Source organism: Typopeltis vanoorti, chromosome 25, assembly GCF_054136105.1.
Source record: "Typopeltis vanoorti isolate ZY-2024b chromosome 25, IOZ_Tvanoo_1.0, whole genome shotgun sequence".
NCBI lineage: Eukaryota > Metazoa > Arthropoda > Arachnida > Uropygi > Thelyphonidae > Typopeltis > Typopeltis vanoorti.
The window spans coordinates 2,412,198-2,429,700 of NC_143573.1; the positions used below are offsets into that span (position 1 = coordinate 2,412,198).

The window sequence follows — 17,503 nt, forward strand, 5'->3', positions numbered from 1 at the left end:
CCAGACCAGCTCATCTCACCTTGAAAAGCCCTGAAAAATAAAGGCTCTTCAAGTCCTGGATTGGATTCAAACCTAGCTCCTTCCATGTAAAGGGCTTCAAAACCAACTCCTATGATGCCTCTAAATCTTAGATGGTACATTATCATAATAAGAGTCTGCTCTTTTAGAAAATAGCGATAACACTATCCCAAATCAGACCTTTTCATATAGCAAACATAACAAGTATATATTAAAACATATGTGACTGTTACTTAGCCTACTATGGACAGACAGGATGGTCTGTTAACATCTGCCTTGTAGAACATAAAAAAAAAAATTGTATTAAGTCTGGATTGGCAGACCATGATTTGGACACCAGATTAGATTGAAGAAAACCAATTTGCTATATAGAAGTCATTACAGGACAGAAAGTATTCATCTCTTTTATTGATTATAAGAAAGCTTTTGTTTGTGTAGATCACAACAGACTGTGGAATGTAACGAGATTAGTGGGAATAGAATACCTGAGCATCTAATTTTCTTGATAAGATAGCTGTATAACAACCAAGAAGCTTCAGTACAAAACAGTCTTTGGAAAAATGGACAGGACTGTGTTCGAGTGGAAAAAGGGGTGCAGCAGAGTTGTATACTGTTGCTCTATGTTCTTAATTATTTATAGTGAATATATTATAAGAATGGCTAACTTAGACAAAGACCCAGCAGGAATTAAGATTGGTGGCAGAAAAATAAATAATTTCAGATATGCAGATGATACAACCTTCACAGCAGAAACTAAGGAAGATCTGGAACGTTGATTGTATTGGTTAAGAGGGAAAGCAACAAAGCAGGTCTTAATTTAAACATTAGCAAAACAAAAGGGGTGGCTTCTGGCAATTGAGATGAATTTATGATTGAGGGAGATGGCATAGAGGTCATTGAAAGTTATGATTTAATGGAATCTATAATAAAAAATGAAGGTAAATGCGAAGATGAAATTAAAAGAAGGATAGCCTTGGAAAAATTATGATTCTAGCTCACACTTGGTCCTTTGAAGGACTCCACGTAAGTGTGCGTTGTATTCCAACTTGCACTTCGTTATCCATATTTTAGTACTCAGAATAGGACTAATCAGAAAACAGAAACTCAAAAAAGAAAATTTTAGTATAATCTGGGGAAATGTGAATGTTCTTTAAATATGTCAACAGTGAATTGAAAAAGCAAAATTGTTGGAATTACTCATTTGTTATAATGAATTCTATAATTGCAAGCCATTACTATATTAATATCAAAAATATATAACCTTTTTAATTTATTAATCTAATGTTTGCTGAAGTTTAAAATTATGTTATTTTATTGTTGTATATATAGATATTGCACCATCACTTATCTTCCAGAAGTGTGCTAATGGTTGATGGTTTTGTACCTAAAGTTTCTAATTTTGGTCTTGCTCATTTTAGTCCTCTTGGAAAGGTAGTTGAATTTTGTTTATATTTTTTATAAAATATAATAAAATTTAAAGAAGTGATTCCTTATGGTTTATATTGTCAGGAGTTGATAGTTTTGTGAAGGCAAGTGTTCCATATTTGAATATTTTATCATGCTTTAGTATTTAAAGTAAGTATACATTTTTCTTGTTATTAATTGTAATAAATTAATATTAGTTTTGATTAATATTAATCAAAATTAATGAAACAAACTGCCAATCAAAATTCTTTTCAAACATACCATATTATCTATTTGTAAAACCAGATAAACAAAAGTCATGAGAACACTTCAGTAAGAAAATAAAGATAAATATCATGAAGGTGACACAATGTTTTTGAGGCTATTGAAAAATCTTAGAAGTTGAGGTAAAAGGAAGAAAGAGATGTGACATAAAAACTAAACAAAGATATAGAATGATAACTGACTGAAACAAGCATCGACAAAACATTGGTTGAAAATAGTCGAGGAATTCAATCACTACATACCAGTACATACCCTTTTGAAGGGTATGTCATCAAAATTGAAATCATCAGAATTCAAGGAGAATCGGCCTACCAGTCCAGAACTTGGGGGGTTGGGCGCTACGGGCAGACCCCCCCCCTCCTTTCGAGTCATCAGAATTCAAGGAGGAACTTAGGGGGTTGGGCGCCATAGGCACAAACCCCCTTTCGAGTCTTCAAAATTCAAATCATCAGAATTTAAGGAAAACCGGCCTACCAGTCCAGAACTCGGGGGGGGGGGGGGGGGACTCCCCTTTCAAGGCATCAGAATTCAAGGAAAACTGCCTACCAGTCCGGAACTTGGGGTGGGGGGTGGAAACCCCTTTCGAGTCATCATAATTCAAGGAAAACTGGCTTACTAGTCTGGAACTCGGGGAAGGGTGCCAGGGGAAGGAACCCCCATTTTGAGTCAACAAGGAAAACTGGCCTACCAGTCCGAACTCGGGGGGGGGGGGACAGTAATTTACTCAGCTGAGTATATCATTTACGATTAGAATTTATGCATATAAATTCCACTCTTCTTATTATGAAAACTTCCAAACATAATTTCACTCTGAACAAAGTTATCATTCAATGTACTTAAATATTGACCCAGTTTAACTATTCAGAACTCACCCAAAGTACAAGTCATCAGACATTCATTTAGCAACTTTAAAGTTTATCAATCTAACTTAATAGTTCTCAGAAAGATCAGTCTCAATTTTACATTGCATTCTCACGTAACAGGCTTCACTATATCGCATATTCAAGTATGAACTATTAATCCAGAGATACTTCATATATTACATTTAAGGAAATGCTTCACTATATCACACATTCAATCTTGACAGTTAATTTCAGCAATATGAACTTTATCATGTTATCCAGAAACAAGCTTCACTACTTCACATGAGGCATAGAAAAGATATCCTTACCGGTATAAACAGTATGGCTTCCTCATTATCAAGAATCCTAGAAACACTCTTTGGTTCTGAAATACATTTACCTTGAGAGCACACAATTATTATAGAATCCTGGGTTTCAGTAACTGATTGGTTAACTCAGGAGAATTTATCTTCTTGCTCATAATTGCTTAACCATTAATATTTCTTACTCATTCTTATTATCCTTTCGTCCAATGCTATCCTTCTGCGAAGCGATAGGAATTTATAAAAGAATAAGAGCTCGAGGAAAGATAAGTCAAAATACAGAGTGGTTCCCAGTCCTTCCTACTCTGTTCAACTCCCGGTTATTTCTCTTTTTCTTTTTACTCTCTTACTCTTTTTTCGTGTATTACTTATGACATCCTACCCTCATTTCCTGCCAAAATCTGGTTCTAACTGGTTTTGTTGATACCGAACTGGTTTCTTGCATACTGTACAGTAACTCACGTTAAAGCACGTGCTGGCTAAAAATAACATAATTTCTCACAACAACCAATCAAGTCTTATTTTGAAGAATTACTTGGATACATTACATTTTACTAACAACATAAAAAGATTGCATATTTTACAAATTTTATCTCTGTTTTAGTAATATTAATCTCATAATATACAAGTGATATTTAATACATAGTTTTTACAACTGTACTTCATATAAAAATAATAAATGAACAAATAAATATTAATAAACATAACTTGAAAGAAATCATATGAATAGCATACTATTAACAAGAGATTGTTAGTCTGATGAGCAAATTTGGCTTAGGGAATGGCAGATTATGTTGGACTCTGAATGAAGTATTAATAATTTCCAATTCTCCCCATTCAGAATCCAACGCAGCCTACCAGTCCAGAACTCGGGGGTGGGGGAGGCAGTTAGTCTGGTTAAAAGATCGGAATAATATTCCCCAGTTATTGTTTTACCCTTTTCAAGATAATCAATAAACAAAATGCCTTTAGAATTCCCAAAACACTGATGCCATGACCTTTACTGCTGATGGAACCGACTTTGTTTTCTTTGATGCTGAACAACCGGCTTGTGTCCACTCTTTTGACTGCTGTTTGGATTCTTGTGTGAAATGGCGAATCCAAGTCTCATCCATAGTAATAAATTGATGCACAAAATCAGTTTTATTCTTGTTAAAACACTTCAAGCACTGTTCAGAGATTTTCATGCGAGTGCATTTTTGATCTGCTGTGAGCAAGCGCAGCACCCATCTTGCACAAAGCTTTTTCATATGCAATTCTTCATGCAAAATATATCCTACACGTTCTTTTGAAATGCCTATGGTCTCAGCAATTTCACGCACTTGGACTCGCCGGTCATCCAATACCATATTGAGCACTTGATCAATGATTTCTGGTGGTGTTTCAATTTTTGGATGTCCTTCAAGTGGATCATCTTCAAGGCTGGTACAGCCACGTATAAACTTCACAGCCCATTTCTTAATTGTTGAAAACAAAGGTGAAGAGTGATCATAAACTTATATGAACTTCAAATGAATTTCTTTTGGCATTAAACCTTCTTTTACAAAGAATTTTATAACTGCACAATACTCGATTTTATCCATTTCAAGGGATACAGACTACACTTTTGCTTCAGACAGCTGTATAAAAGAAACTACTTGATAGAATGACTTGCAATTTCACATGGATGCTTATGACAGATGTACCAACTTAGAAAAAAAAATGTTGCTGATATTGTTGCCATCTATGGTCAAGGCCGAGAACTTTTCAGACCACCCTTGTAACAACCCTCCAAACAGTCATTTGTAATATACCTAATTGAAGAGAAGCTTGTCTAGTTAATTTTTGTAGGCTTCGATAAAATGCTTCCTGGATTCAAGGAACATCTTCCTTCAAAGTGCCCAGTCTTCCCACTCGTTTTTGGTGCTGAATACTATCAGTCTCTTGAAATTGCTTTAACCAATTTTGGATAGCATTATCTGAAGGTGGATGTTTTCCATACTGAGTCCTGTAATGATATTGAGTTGTGATAATGGACTTTGTTCCAAAAAACCAAAGTACACACGTTGCTTTTTCTTAAACAACTGCCATTTTGAAGTATATGATCTCAGCTGTATAACTGAGAGGAGACCTCCACATAGCCTTTAAAGGAATGCGGAGAACCGACCAGGGCTTCTGACCTAATGTCCAATCCTCACCTTCTTGTGGTGCACCCTGTTGGGTATCTACTTAGATACTGAACGGACGAGGATGGGCTGGCAATTTGGGATTTAGCCGACCAAATTGTATTCTTATTGGTTAAACCAAAATATAGAATGATGGTACAACATGACAAAATTTCATGCCGGCTGGGGCGTCGCCCGGTTAAACAAGGCCCCCGTTGTTTTCGCCAGGGAACCAGGGCGAACAGCAAAAAGTCAGCTACTGGAACAAATCTGAAAATAAATCCCAACTCAACATCACCAGAGTTAAAGATCGGTACTATCAACGTAAGAAGCCTGAATGGCAAAGAAATGGAGCTAGCTGAGGAATTAGATAAGTACCAGATCGACATAATAGGGGTGACTGAAACAAAAAAAGACCAAAACTGGTGAGATCTTTCTGAGGAATAAATACAAAAGGTTATATTCAGGCAATGACAATCAAGGAAAAGAAGGAGTAGCCATAGTATTCAACACAAAATATGAGGCTAATCTTCTTGAATGGCAGTCAGTCTCAAGTAGAGTGATGTGGGCATATATAAGATTGGGGAACTGGATAATGAGACTTATTTGTGCCTATGGTCCCACAGAAGGTTCTACTAAGGTAGAAGTGGAGGAATTTTTTGAGGCTTTAGAAAAAGCAACTGACACAATGAAAAAGGAAAAGTTGGTCCTTGTTGGGGATCTAAATAGCAGAGTAGGAAATGATTGTCAGACATACAAAAATATTTTGGGAAAATTTGGAGAAAAGAGCAAAGCTAATAATAATGACAAATATCTGTTGGATTTCTGCTCAGGACATGGACTGGTTATTACTAACACCATGTTCCAACATAAACATGTGCACAAATTCACATGGAGAGAAGAGGCTAGGAATAAGAAAAGTCTCATTGACATTGTTGATAGTGATGTTTTTTCCCTGGTGCAGGACACCAGAGTGTACAGAGGATTTGAAATTGGAAGTAAAAAAAGCCATCAAAGGCTTGAAATGTGGAAAGGCAGCAGGAGTAGATGATATTCGACCAGAAATGCTGAAGTATGGTGGTATAAGAGTCTTACAGTGGCTGCACTTCATAGTTCAGAAAGCCTGGACAGAAGGACGAATTCCCAATGATTGGAGTAGAGCTCTCATAGTACCCATATATAAAAAGGGAAATAAAACTGCATATGAGAATTACAGAGGTATTTCCCTACTGAGTGTTCCTGGCAAGATCTATGCAAGGATACTTGAGAAATGGTTGAGAAGAATTGTGGAAGAAAAGTTTGGTGAAGAACAAGCTGGATTCAGGCCAAATAGAGGCTGTCAGGATCAGATCTTCACTTTACGACAAATAGTCGAGAAAGCATGGGAATATAACAAAGATCTGTATTTAAGTTTTGTCGATCTGGAAAAGGCATATGACAAGGTGCCAAGAGAGAAGCTATTCAATATACTGCAGTTACAGGGTGTTCGGGATAAATTTGACAGTTTCGTAAGGAAAAAGAAAATCTTCTTTGTATCTATTAAATTTAATGAATTGACAAAAAAACATTACAGGCAGAGTTAATTACAATACTATCAACAAGATTTACTCAAAGTAACCACCATTAGCATCGATCACAGCTTCAATTCTGCTTCGGAACCTCGAACAAGCTGATGCTACAGTCTCCCTGGGAAGGGCCGCAAAAACTGTTTTAATTTTATCCATTAACTGGGCTTTTGTATTACTGGAAGTGCGATTGGTGTCTTTTTCAACTGCGCCCCATACAAAATAATCCATGGGGTTAAGGTCTGGGGAGTTTGGAGGCCAAACATTTGGACTGGTGAAGTCGTAGAAATTTTCAGACAACCATTTTTGACTTTTCCCAGAGGTGTGGCAAGGGGCCGAATCCTGCTGCCATACATACGGCCTACCATTAGCTACCCTTGTTATCCAGGGCTTGACTACAGTTAGCAACTCCACGAACAAAGCCGAATTCCAATGCCAGGGTTCTTCAACACCTGTTCCTGCAGATTTGCGAGGAATTCTGCTGTACGAACGCAATCAGATCGTCTGCTAGGGATCTTTCTTCTTGCTACATCCTCGTAGTCACCATTGCAAGTCTCTAGTTCATGCCTGATTGTTTTTACTGTATTCAGGGAGCATTGGGCAGCAGTCGTAATATCCTTATTTTGATGGCGGGCACGAATCATCATGATACAAGTTATTCTCTTCCATGATTCAGGTGGGTTCCAGCTATCCATCCTTTCTGACATCTTGTATATGAATGAAGAAGGGTCCAAACTTTTAAATGAAGAGAAGTGTGTGTTAATACATGTAACTTACGGAAAAATATAATTAATTATAAATATGTCAAATTTATCCCGAACACCCTGTATATGGTGTCAATGGGGCATTATATCAAGCAATACTTAGTCTTTATTTGGGTTGTAAGTGAGCAGTTAGAATTAAAGGAAGTACAGGAAGATGGTTTAATGTTAAATCTGGTGTGAGACAAGGATGTACATTATCCCCTCTGTTATTCATTATCTATATGGATCACATTATGAAGGAAAGTGGTATTAAACCTGATATCAAAATTGGAGATGTTAATGTCAGCTCTTTGCTTTATGCAGATGATGTTATACTTCTAAATAAATCTGCTACAAGTCTGCAAGATTCTCTGACTAAATTGAATAGCTGTTGTAATAGATATGGTATGAAGGTCAGCAATAAAAAGACAAAGACAATGAAAATAGGCAGAATCATTGAAAATGTCATCTGTGTTATGAATGGAGAACCTGTGGAACAAGTAAAACATTTCAGCTATTTAGGCACGATTTTTACTGAAGATGGTAAATTAAATATAGAAATAGACAACAGAATCAGCAAAGCTGGTATGGTTGGAAGTCAATTGAATAAATTCATATGGAATAAGAGAGAAATTAGTCGGAACAGTAAATTAGCTGTATACAAGACAGTGTTCAAACCAGTTTTAACTTATGGATCTGAGAGCTGGGTCAGAAGCAAAACACTTGACCAAAGACTAGAGACCGCAGATATGAGAGTCCTGAGAAAGATTATAGGCGTGAACAGATGGCATCAATGGCCGTATCATATTAAAAACAAGGATATTAGGAAAGAACTTGACATTGTCAGCATCCAGGAATGCGTTAGCAGAGCTAATCTCAGGTGGTATGGTCACTTAAACAGAATGGGCGAGGAAAGATTAGCAAAACAAGTGTTCTCTGCCAGGTTGGCAGCAAAACGACCCAGAGGAAGACCAAGATATAGGTAGATTGATATGGTACAAAGTGCTTTAGACGATAGAAATATAAGATCTGATAATGTTGGAGTCTTGACAAGTAACAGACTGATTTGGAGGAAAATTGTAGATAGGAAATTAATAATGATGTAATTTTTTTCATGTAGTACTATCATATCCTGTACACCCCTTGAGGGTACATGGCAGGAATTTGATGATGATGATCTCCCAGACATCAATACACTGAGTACAGCATTGCTAAATAAAACTTTTTGAGTTACACTTTCATATTCTGTAAGCAGTTTTATTTTGTTGTTTTTGGTTTGAAAATTATAAACCACAGAAAATCTGACAATAACTTAGATTTACACTGTATATTTGTGCCAGAATAAACTGGATGTGACAGTCAACCCTAGAAGAAAAAGTTGATCTTAAAAGGAAACTGGAAAATTATCAAAAATGAGAGAGGATTTTTCTCACAAGTAATAAGAGAGGGTTTTTTTTTTTTTGCATTGAAATTTACTTTGTTGTCTTCCTTATTTCAGGATGTTGAGGAGGTCATTGTTCATGTCACTAGTTATGGAAGATCTTGAAGCATCTAACATTAGGGTACTGCAGGGTTTATTGAATGAGGAAGAAGAATGAAGAATACGATCATTGGTGAAGCTGTCATCAGGATTTGAAGGCAGAGAAAGAGGGGTAATTAATGTAAAGGAGTAAGAGCGTGGATGAGAGCACTGAACCCTGAGGCACTCCAGCACTGATGTGGAAATCTGATTAGAGGATGCCATGTACCATGACACACAATGAATGACCAGTGAAGAAACTGGCAATCTAGTCATAAAGTGTAGAAGGGAGGCTATAAGATTGCACTTGTCCAGGATGCCTCAGTGCCAGACACAATTACGTGCCTTAGAAATATCGAGAGTGATAAAATGAGCTCCTCCAAATCTTTCCATGGCCTTGGGTCCAAAGGTGGGTGAAATTAGCTAGGAGGTGCTGTAGAATGAGAATGGCAGAATCCATATTGGTGATAGCTAATTAATTGTTGAGTCTCTGAGTAATGAAGCCAGTTATTGATAACCTTCTCCATCATTTTTGACAGTAGTGAGGTGAGAGCAGTGGGATTATAATTATATGGCTGACTTTTGTCTCCCTTTTTGGGTGCAGGCTACATGTGGGCTTCCTTCCATGCTGTTGGGCAGATGCCAGTAGAATATGAAATTTTATATAAATGATACAGGATAGGTGTCAATTCTGGAGCACAACCAGAGGAATATCATCTGGACCAAGAGCCTTATTAGTATCAAGATTAATAAGGATTTTTCTGATGTCCTTTTGGAGAAATTCCAGAGGAGGCATGCAGTTGGCAGCTTGAGGAAGTACAAGAGGTGATTTGCTTTGGTTGTACAGGCAGGAGTTGGAGGGAAAAAAAAACTGATGTCAAGAGGTCTGCCTTTTCCTTGGGTCAGATTACCATAGTGCCACCAGGATGCAGGAGAGGCAGCAACATGGAAGGACAGAAGTAATGTCCATTGCATTAGTAAAGGACCAGAACACTTGACTGCCAGTTGAGCAGGAGGCAAGTTTATTGCATTTCATTTGTATGAAGTCTGTTTTGGAATTGTTGATAACTTTTTTTTTTACACGTTTCTGGCTGTTGAGTAAGCTGAATGAGAAGCTGGAGTTTTTAATTTAAGCCATTAAACATGTGCTGCATTTTTATCATGGGCACATTTTTTTTGAGAACCAGGACTTGGATGCAGGTTGGGGATTTGTTATGGAGTGAGGAATTAATGCCCTCATTCCAGTGTGAATTCTTTCGGTTACCAGTTCAGTGCAGGTGTTTGTATTGTGAGAGCAAAAGCAGTAATCTGGCCATGGAAAAGCAGCATAAAAATTCCAGAGGTCATCCCAGTTGCAACAATAAGATTATGGTCACAGTTGCCAAGGGGAGAGCAGACATCCACGGTATATTTGGATGGAGAGTTGGTTGAGAAATCGTCAAGAATGTTGTGGATTGCCTTTTATTCTGGTTGGTAGATTGACTATTTGTATTGGGTCATGACTGATAGCAAATGATTCAGCTTCCCTTCCAGCATGATCTGTGAAGTTGGAGTAGGGGAGCCAGTTTGTGTTATGGATGTTAGTCTCCAAGGAGCAAAATCGCACAGTTTGTGTAATTAGTTTGTAAGAAATCAATTTTTAGTGATATGTAGACAAAATATGGTAGCAGAATTGTCAGTTAGAAGAGCAGCAAATGAAGGCCTTTAAAGTGAGGTAAGGAAATCTTAAACCAGAGTAAATCGAAAAGTGGGGATTCCAAGTTGAATAGCCTTTGACGAGGAATATCAGATTTCACAAAATCACATGTCCCACCCATTTTGCAAATTGCATTGTTGGAGGATGCCAATTAAAGTTCTGTTAATAAAAAGAGATCAGGTTTTGATGTCTATAAGTGGTGACATATGCCACTAATGTTTGTGAAATGAATATGAATATGGAAGTGATTTTTATTTGAAAAAGTTTTGGATTATTTTGGGTTGGTTGGGGCATATTATTATTATTATTTTTTTTTTTGTTATATTTTTCATATTTTTAGATTTTTTTTGTTATTTTTATGAGTGATTTTTTGTATCTGCATCTGCAGTTAACTAATATTTTTATGATTGACTTTCATATGTAGGATGGTTGATTCAGAAAATAAACAGAAGGGGCATGCAGTTGGGGTTAGGGACTTGTGTTCATAACTCACACACCGAGAGTTCCCAGACTCCAGTCGAAGTGAGGCATCGGACAGTTCCTACTGCATACCATTGACCTGGCAGGGTAAGCGAGGTTTATTTGCCAGCTGATCAGGAAGCATCTTGCAGGTGTGTTACCATTAGGCTTGGTCCTGTGCACTACTCGCAGTCAGGCTGTGGAGAACTGTTTTACTGCTGTACCCTCAAATGGAGCAGAAACTAGATCCCTAGTTGAAAATGCTAGCTGTGTAATGAGTATGCCAAGCAAGGCCATCACCTAAACTGCATGGGAGAAGAAAGGGGGACAGAAGCCAGAGAACCTTCTCTGGGGATGAAATATGGCAGAAGCCAATTCACATATCCAAAAAGCAGGGTAGTGATCTTTCGCTGGACAAACCACCTAGAAGGTTATTTGGCATTTCCTCACAACTAGGAAAGATATGCATTTAAGGTGGCAATACTTGCCCAGACAGAGTCCCTTTTGTGGAACCAGGCTATTACCACAGGGAGGTGGGGATGACTTGACTGGAAGAGGCTTTATATTGTGTGATCACCAGCCCATAATTGCCCATAAAGGTGCTAGTATGCTGTACCATTATGTACTGCCCCAAAAAAGCACTGTATATTCTTCTTTAGCCTCTTTCCATCCAATGCTAGATATAGGCCTTCCCTTACCTTTCCAGTTCTGTTTTTAGCCATCTCATGTCAAATCTTTGTAGATCATTCCTCCATCTTGTTTTCTGGTGACCTTTCCTTCTCTTGGTATCCACTTGGTGCTTAATTTTGACCACCTTTCATCTGGCAGTTTACTAATATGGCCAGCCCATCTTCTCTTAAATACTTTACAACACTTCACAGTGCAACATTGTGAAGCATTGCACTGTGTGTGTGCGTGACTTTAAAGGTCAGGAGATTCATTGTGGAAGATCCACACTAATATATATATACACACACGTAACCTATCATAACCTCTCCTTAAACTCATCTACTGTCAGGGCACTCACAAAGATTATTTGATTTTATCTGATTATTAAACAAACTGATGAACGTTCTGACAGTTCATGCTGTACCCATACACCCTATTTAAGAACCTTGCCACTCTTATGTAAGTGCTTCTCTGCTAATTCTTGTATGGTTTGTTTTGGATCTGATTCAACGAGAGTCTTAAGAGCATCGTCATCAAGAGTAAGAGGTCTTCCAGATCGAGGACGATCAGAGAGATCCAAATTTTTTTCTGCAAATCTCCTAAACCATCGCTGACATTTGTTAACCTTCAATATGTCTCCATAAGTTGAGCAAATGATTTTGGTAGCCTCGGTAGCATTCTCTCCTTGGTGAAACAAAAACAGCGTACAATGACTTAAATGGTGCTCTTCAACTTTAAAGTTCGCTATATTAAAAAAAATAATCTAAAATTTAAACAAAAACAGATTTTTTAAATAGAAAACAGCATACAATGACGTAAATGGTGCTCTTCAACTTTAAAGTTCGCTATATTAAAAAAAAAACAGATTTTTTAAATAGAAAAATCATTAGTTTGTTTCCATCATGGCTCATCTTTTTTTGCCTATCAATTAAACTTTGTAATCCACACGCCTTCAACCTTTCCTCAGAGGGATCATTCCACACACCTATCACCAGCTTGAACACTCATCTCTGAATACTCTCTACTACCTTCTGATCCCCAAGAAATCTAGATGAACAAATCTGTGCACATTAGTCAAGATATGGCCGAATCATAGCCTTGTAGCTTTGTAAAGAGGGATAATAACTTCTCTATCTTTACTTATTAGCATGTTTTTCAGCATCCAGGTAATCCTTTGAGCCATTTTATCTCAACTTTTGCAAAACCTAGCCTCATCAATTTCCTGCAATCTAGTACCATCAGTGTGATATATAAGGGAGACTGGAAAGTAATCAATTTTTTGAACTACATTTTAATTTAAATTTTATTAAAGAACAAATTAACATTATTCAATTCTATAATCGGCATCGTTAATTATAACCTTATTCCAACGATCTACTAAGTTGAGAATTCCTTTTTTGAAAAAAGTTTTTTCTTTGGAGGCAAAAAATAATATCAAACTCCTTTGGACATCATCTTGCGAACGGAAGGTTTTATTTCTTATGCTGTGTTCTAAGGACCTGAATAAGTGATAGTCACTATGGGCAATATCTGGTGAATATGGCGGATGTGGTAGAAGTTCCCATCATAACTGCCTAATTTTTTCTTGAGTCATTCTTGCAGAATGTGGTTTTGCATTATCTTGCTGCAAAATCACTTCTTTTCAATTGACAAGTGCAAGACGTTTGATTAACAATGCTTGATGTAGTTGCTCTAATTGTTCACAGTAGATGGCTGCTGTGATAGTCTTACCTTGTTCCATGAGTTCGTAAGGAATAATTCCAAGAATATCCCACCAAACACACAACAGAACCTTTTGTGGATGAAGTCCATCTTTTGGTGTTGGAATTGGAGTTTGATTTGGAGAAAGCCACTGTTTTTTGCATTTATTATTCTTATACAGCACCCATTTTTTGTCACCAGTTATGACTCATTCCAAAAAAGGGGTAATTTTGTTGTCTGGTCAACAGTGAATTGCAAATCGCCTATCTCAGTGCTTTATTGTTTTCTGACAGTTCATGCTGTACCCCATACACCCTATTTAAGAACCTTGCCACTCTTATGTAAGTGCTCTTGGACAGTTGACCATGATGAAATAAGTTTCTCTGCTAATTCTTGTATGGTTTGTTTTGGATCTGATTCAACGAGAGTCTTAAGAGCATCGTCATCTAGAGTAAGAGGTCTTCCATATCGAGGATGATCAGAGAGATCAAAATTTTTTTCTGCAAACCTCCTAAACCATCCCTGACATTTGTTAATCTTCAATATATCTCCATAAGTTGAGCAAATGATTTTGGTAGCCTCGGTGGCATTTTCTCCTTGGTGAAAAACAGCATACAATGACGTAAATGGTGCTCTTCAACTTTAAAGTTTGCTATATTAAAAAAATAATCTAAAATTAAAAAAAAAACAGATTTTTTAAATAGAAAAGTAATGCTAATATTTAAAAAAAAATCAGATTTAATAATTTATGTGTTATTTAAGAAAAAACAATTGGCTAAAAATGGCCTATTAAAAATAATTGATTACTTTCCGGTCCCCCTTATACAGTGTGCAACCTTTTCAACCTGAAGTTCCTAACCTTATATTTTGTAGCATTAAATTGACAATTATTATTCTTTGCTCACAGTGGCAGTTTATTTAAATCACCTTGTAGGATATCTATGCATAGCAGCCACTGAATTAGAACTTGTATTATATATATAGGCATTCAACTGCCAATATGGATCCTCTTCAATTCCCTGTGCATAGTTCGGTGAAATATGGGTTGGGAACAGCCTTCATTAAATGCTTTGGTCAGTTGCTGCACACAGAAAGTTCTGTTTGTCCTTATAAACCTTCTCACACAACCGTGATCTTGTTTCTGACAGACTATCTTTTGGCCAATTATGCCTCTTAGACAAGCAGTGTGGATTATTTTTCCACTGATAAAACACACAGGATATCTCACCTTTTGAGATACTAGATGGGCACCCACAGTAAGCCCTTTATAAAACTCTGAAAGATCTTTTGTTTTTTCCCATTGTGATCAACACTGTTGAAGATTATTGACCAACAGCATTCATAAATAATTGCCTAGAACAAGTGTTGATGCACGTGACCTAGTATTTCGCATATAAGCTGTGTGTAAGTGATGTTTACATACATCTGCATAAAGGTTTCTAATTCAGCTGTCGGTATGTGTACATCGCCTTTATAAATTGTTGTCCTCCCCAGTTTTGCATCATTGGCAAACAACTGAATAACCCCCCCCCCTTCCCTTAAATCTTTTCCTATGTCTCTGATATATGGAAATTAAACAGAAATGGTCCTAGTCCAGAACCCTGAGGTATTCCACTAGTCACCTGCATTCTCCTAGATTCCACTGCACCATATAATACCCTCTGGTGTCTGTCTTTCAGCGATCTCCCTATCCATGCTACTAGCTTCATATCCATTCCCATTTGCTCCAACTTTTGTCAATTGACAAAAAATACTTTAACAACCATTCCTGAGATATTGATTGGTCTTTAGTTTGCTTACCTCTGTCTTGGAGCCACTTTTATGTAATGGAACTATCTTACCCTCTTTTCATTTCCTTGGAACCTTGCCCAGAGCTGAGTCTTAGATTGAACAACTTCATCAGAGGCAATGTCAATTTTCTTGTATATTCATATAGTATACTGGCTGAAATGCCATCCAGTCCTACTGCTGTATTCACATTGATATTTATCAATATGCTGAGCATCTCCCATTCATCTCCGTGAATATTGAGATGAGTCTCTGTCACATCACAACTGCAAAATCTCCACCCGGGTGGTACACCATTGCAAAATGATCGCTCAACACCTCAGCTAATTCTTTTGCCTCTGTCACCTTCTACTATCGGCATTGATTAAAGTCATCATACCATAGTCATTTTTCCTCTCACTTGCTAAATAATGAAAAGAACTCTTTTGGATTTACTTTGACCTGCTTAGCTAATTTTCTCTCATAATTTGATTTGGCCTTTCTTTCCATACTAGTTATCCTTCTTACTTTTACTTTGTACTGCTCGTGAGTATACTGATCACCTTTTCTTTATATTCTCTCCACAGTGTTTTCTTTATTGTAGCTGTTACTTTGTCTCTACTCATCAACTTAACCTCCACTTGGTTTATCCTCCTGACTATGGGCATACAGTCCGATACTGCTTCTCTCAAACAATCTATGACCACTCCCCCATACACTGCTGACATTCTTTCCTTGTGGCTTCTCAAGATACGTACCTGCTACAAGATGCCCCTAAGTCTGTCATAATTACCAGCTTTATAGTTCAACATAAATCCTTTCGTGGTAGAGAATTCTGCATATTAGTGACTTCCCAGAACAAGACTGCATGGTCACTCTCCCCATTTGGAGGCAGAGTGTCTACCTTTGTTATGGATGTATCTTGTGATGATATTACCAGATCAAGCACTCTAAAACTCCTCCCCTCTATGAAATGTTGTTTCAGGTAATTATTCCTTAGTAACTGTATAAATTCCACTTCTATCTTTCCATGCCCCTTTACTCTTTTCAGTCTCTATAGTTGCAATTCTCCCATAATAATTGTTCAGCCTGCACTCATTGTGATAATCTACTGATACATGGCATCTTCTTGTGGATCCCCTTGTCTATAGCAGTAGCTAACAATAAAATTTGTTCTATTAGCCTCTATCTCACACCAGACAGCCTCGAATGAATCATCTCCTCCAGACTCAAAATCCTGTTTAATTTCTAATTTTGTTGGTTGTGGTTCTTCAGCTATCATCAGCAATACCTCATCTTCTGACTCCTATTCTCTCTATCCTCCATGAAAATACAAATACCCTTCACATTCTATAACTAACTATATCATTTTCTGTTAACTAGGTCTCACTGGTGCCTATAATTTTTGTCAAGTTGAGCTGACCAATGCCAAAAAACTCCTCACCCTTATTTCTGTCATTCATATACATGCATTTCAACATCTCCTTGGACCCACAATTACCCTTGTGTAGTGTCAGTACCAACTGACTTGAATCTGAAACCTGAGAAATCACATTCATCATTGCATAATCATTTCTGCACACAGGCTCATTTATCACAGGGATGGACAGACAGGCATGATTGCATCCCCTCCCCTTCCCCCCAATATCTATTCTCTAGTTTTGCACTTCCAAACTCTCACTAAACAACACTTTCTCCAAATATCTAACTCCAGAACCATATATATTCATAATTCCATGTGTATCTGCAAACTGCACACTATTCCTCCTGCACAATCTTCTCATTGACTCATTAGCAATCATGACTCTTCTTTTCAACAAAGTTCTATCATACCGAGGCAGCAAACTCACAATTGTTACTTCCTTAATCTTCATTTTCACTTCTTTCAACAACTCTTTCATATCTTCCTTCATTGCATATTTCTCCCCATTCCATATACAAGTAGTCAAAAGGTGTCACACTTCTTGGTCACTTCGGTCTGGCTTCCACTGATGAGACCTCAATAAAGGTTGAAATTGGTCTGGGTAGTGGCCCTTTTCATAATGCATAGCATTATGGGATATTAACGCAGTAGATGTGAAGTCATTAGCTTTTATATACAAGTAGTCCAATCGTGAAGTTATATAGCATTATACTTGTCTATAAGGATATGCTTAGCATTATGAGATATTAATGCAGTAGATGTGAAGTCATTAGCCTTTATATACAAGTAGTCCAATTGTAAAGTTACTTCACATGCAAACTTTGTTTGCTTACCCTTGGATAAAGCATGAAACCAAGATATAATTCTTGGCATTTTTAATTGAGAGTATAACCAGGGGAAAATCTTTCAAACTGGTTTTGGTGTTAGGTGACTAGAGAGAGTGGA

General features: G+C 37.2%; 1 protein-coding gene across 1 annotated transcript in view; it reads left to right on the forward strand.

Moving 5' to 3' along the window:
- Wsck (tyrosine-protein kinase Wsck) overlaps window positions 1-17,503 on the forward strand; it is a 475,983-nt gene that overhangs the window by 336,110 nt on the left and 122,370 nt on the right. Inside the window, exon 12 of the mRNA XM_090414787.1 lies at window positions 1,348-1,449. Within this exon, the coding sequence (XP_090270913.1) occupies window positions 1,348-1,449 (102 nt within the window). The remainder of the gene's footprint in view (window positions 1-1,347; window positions 1,450-17,503) is intronic.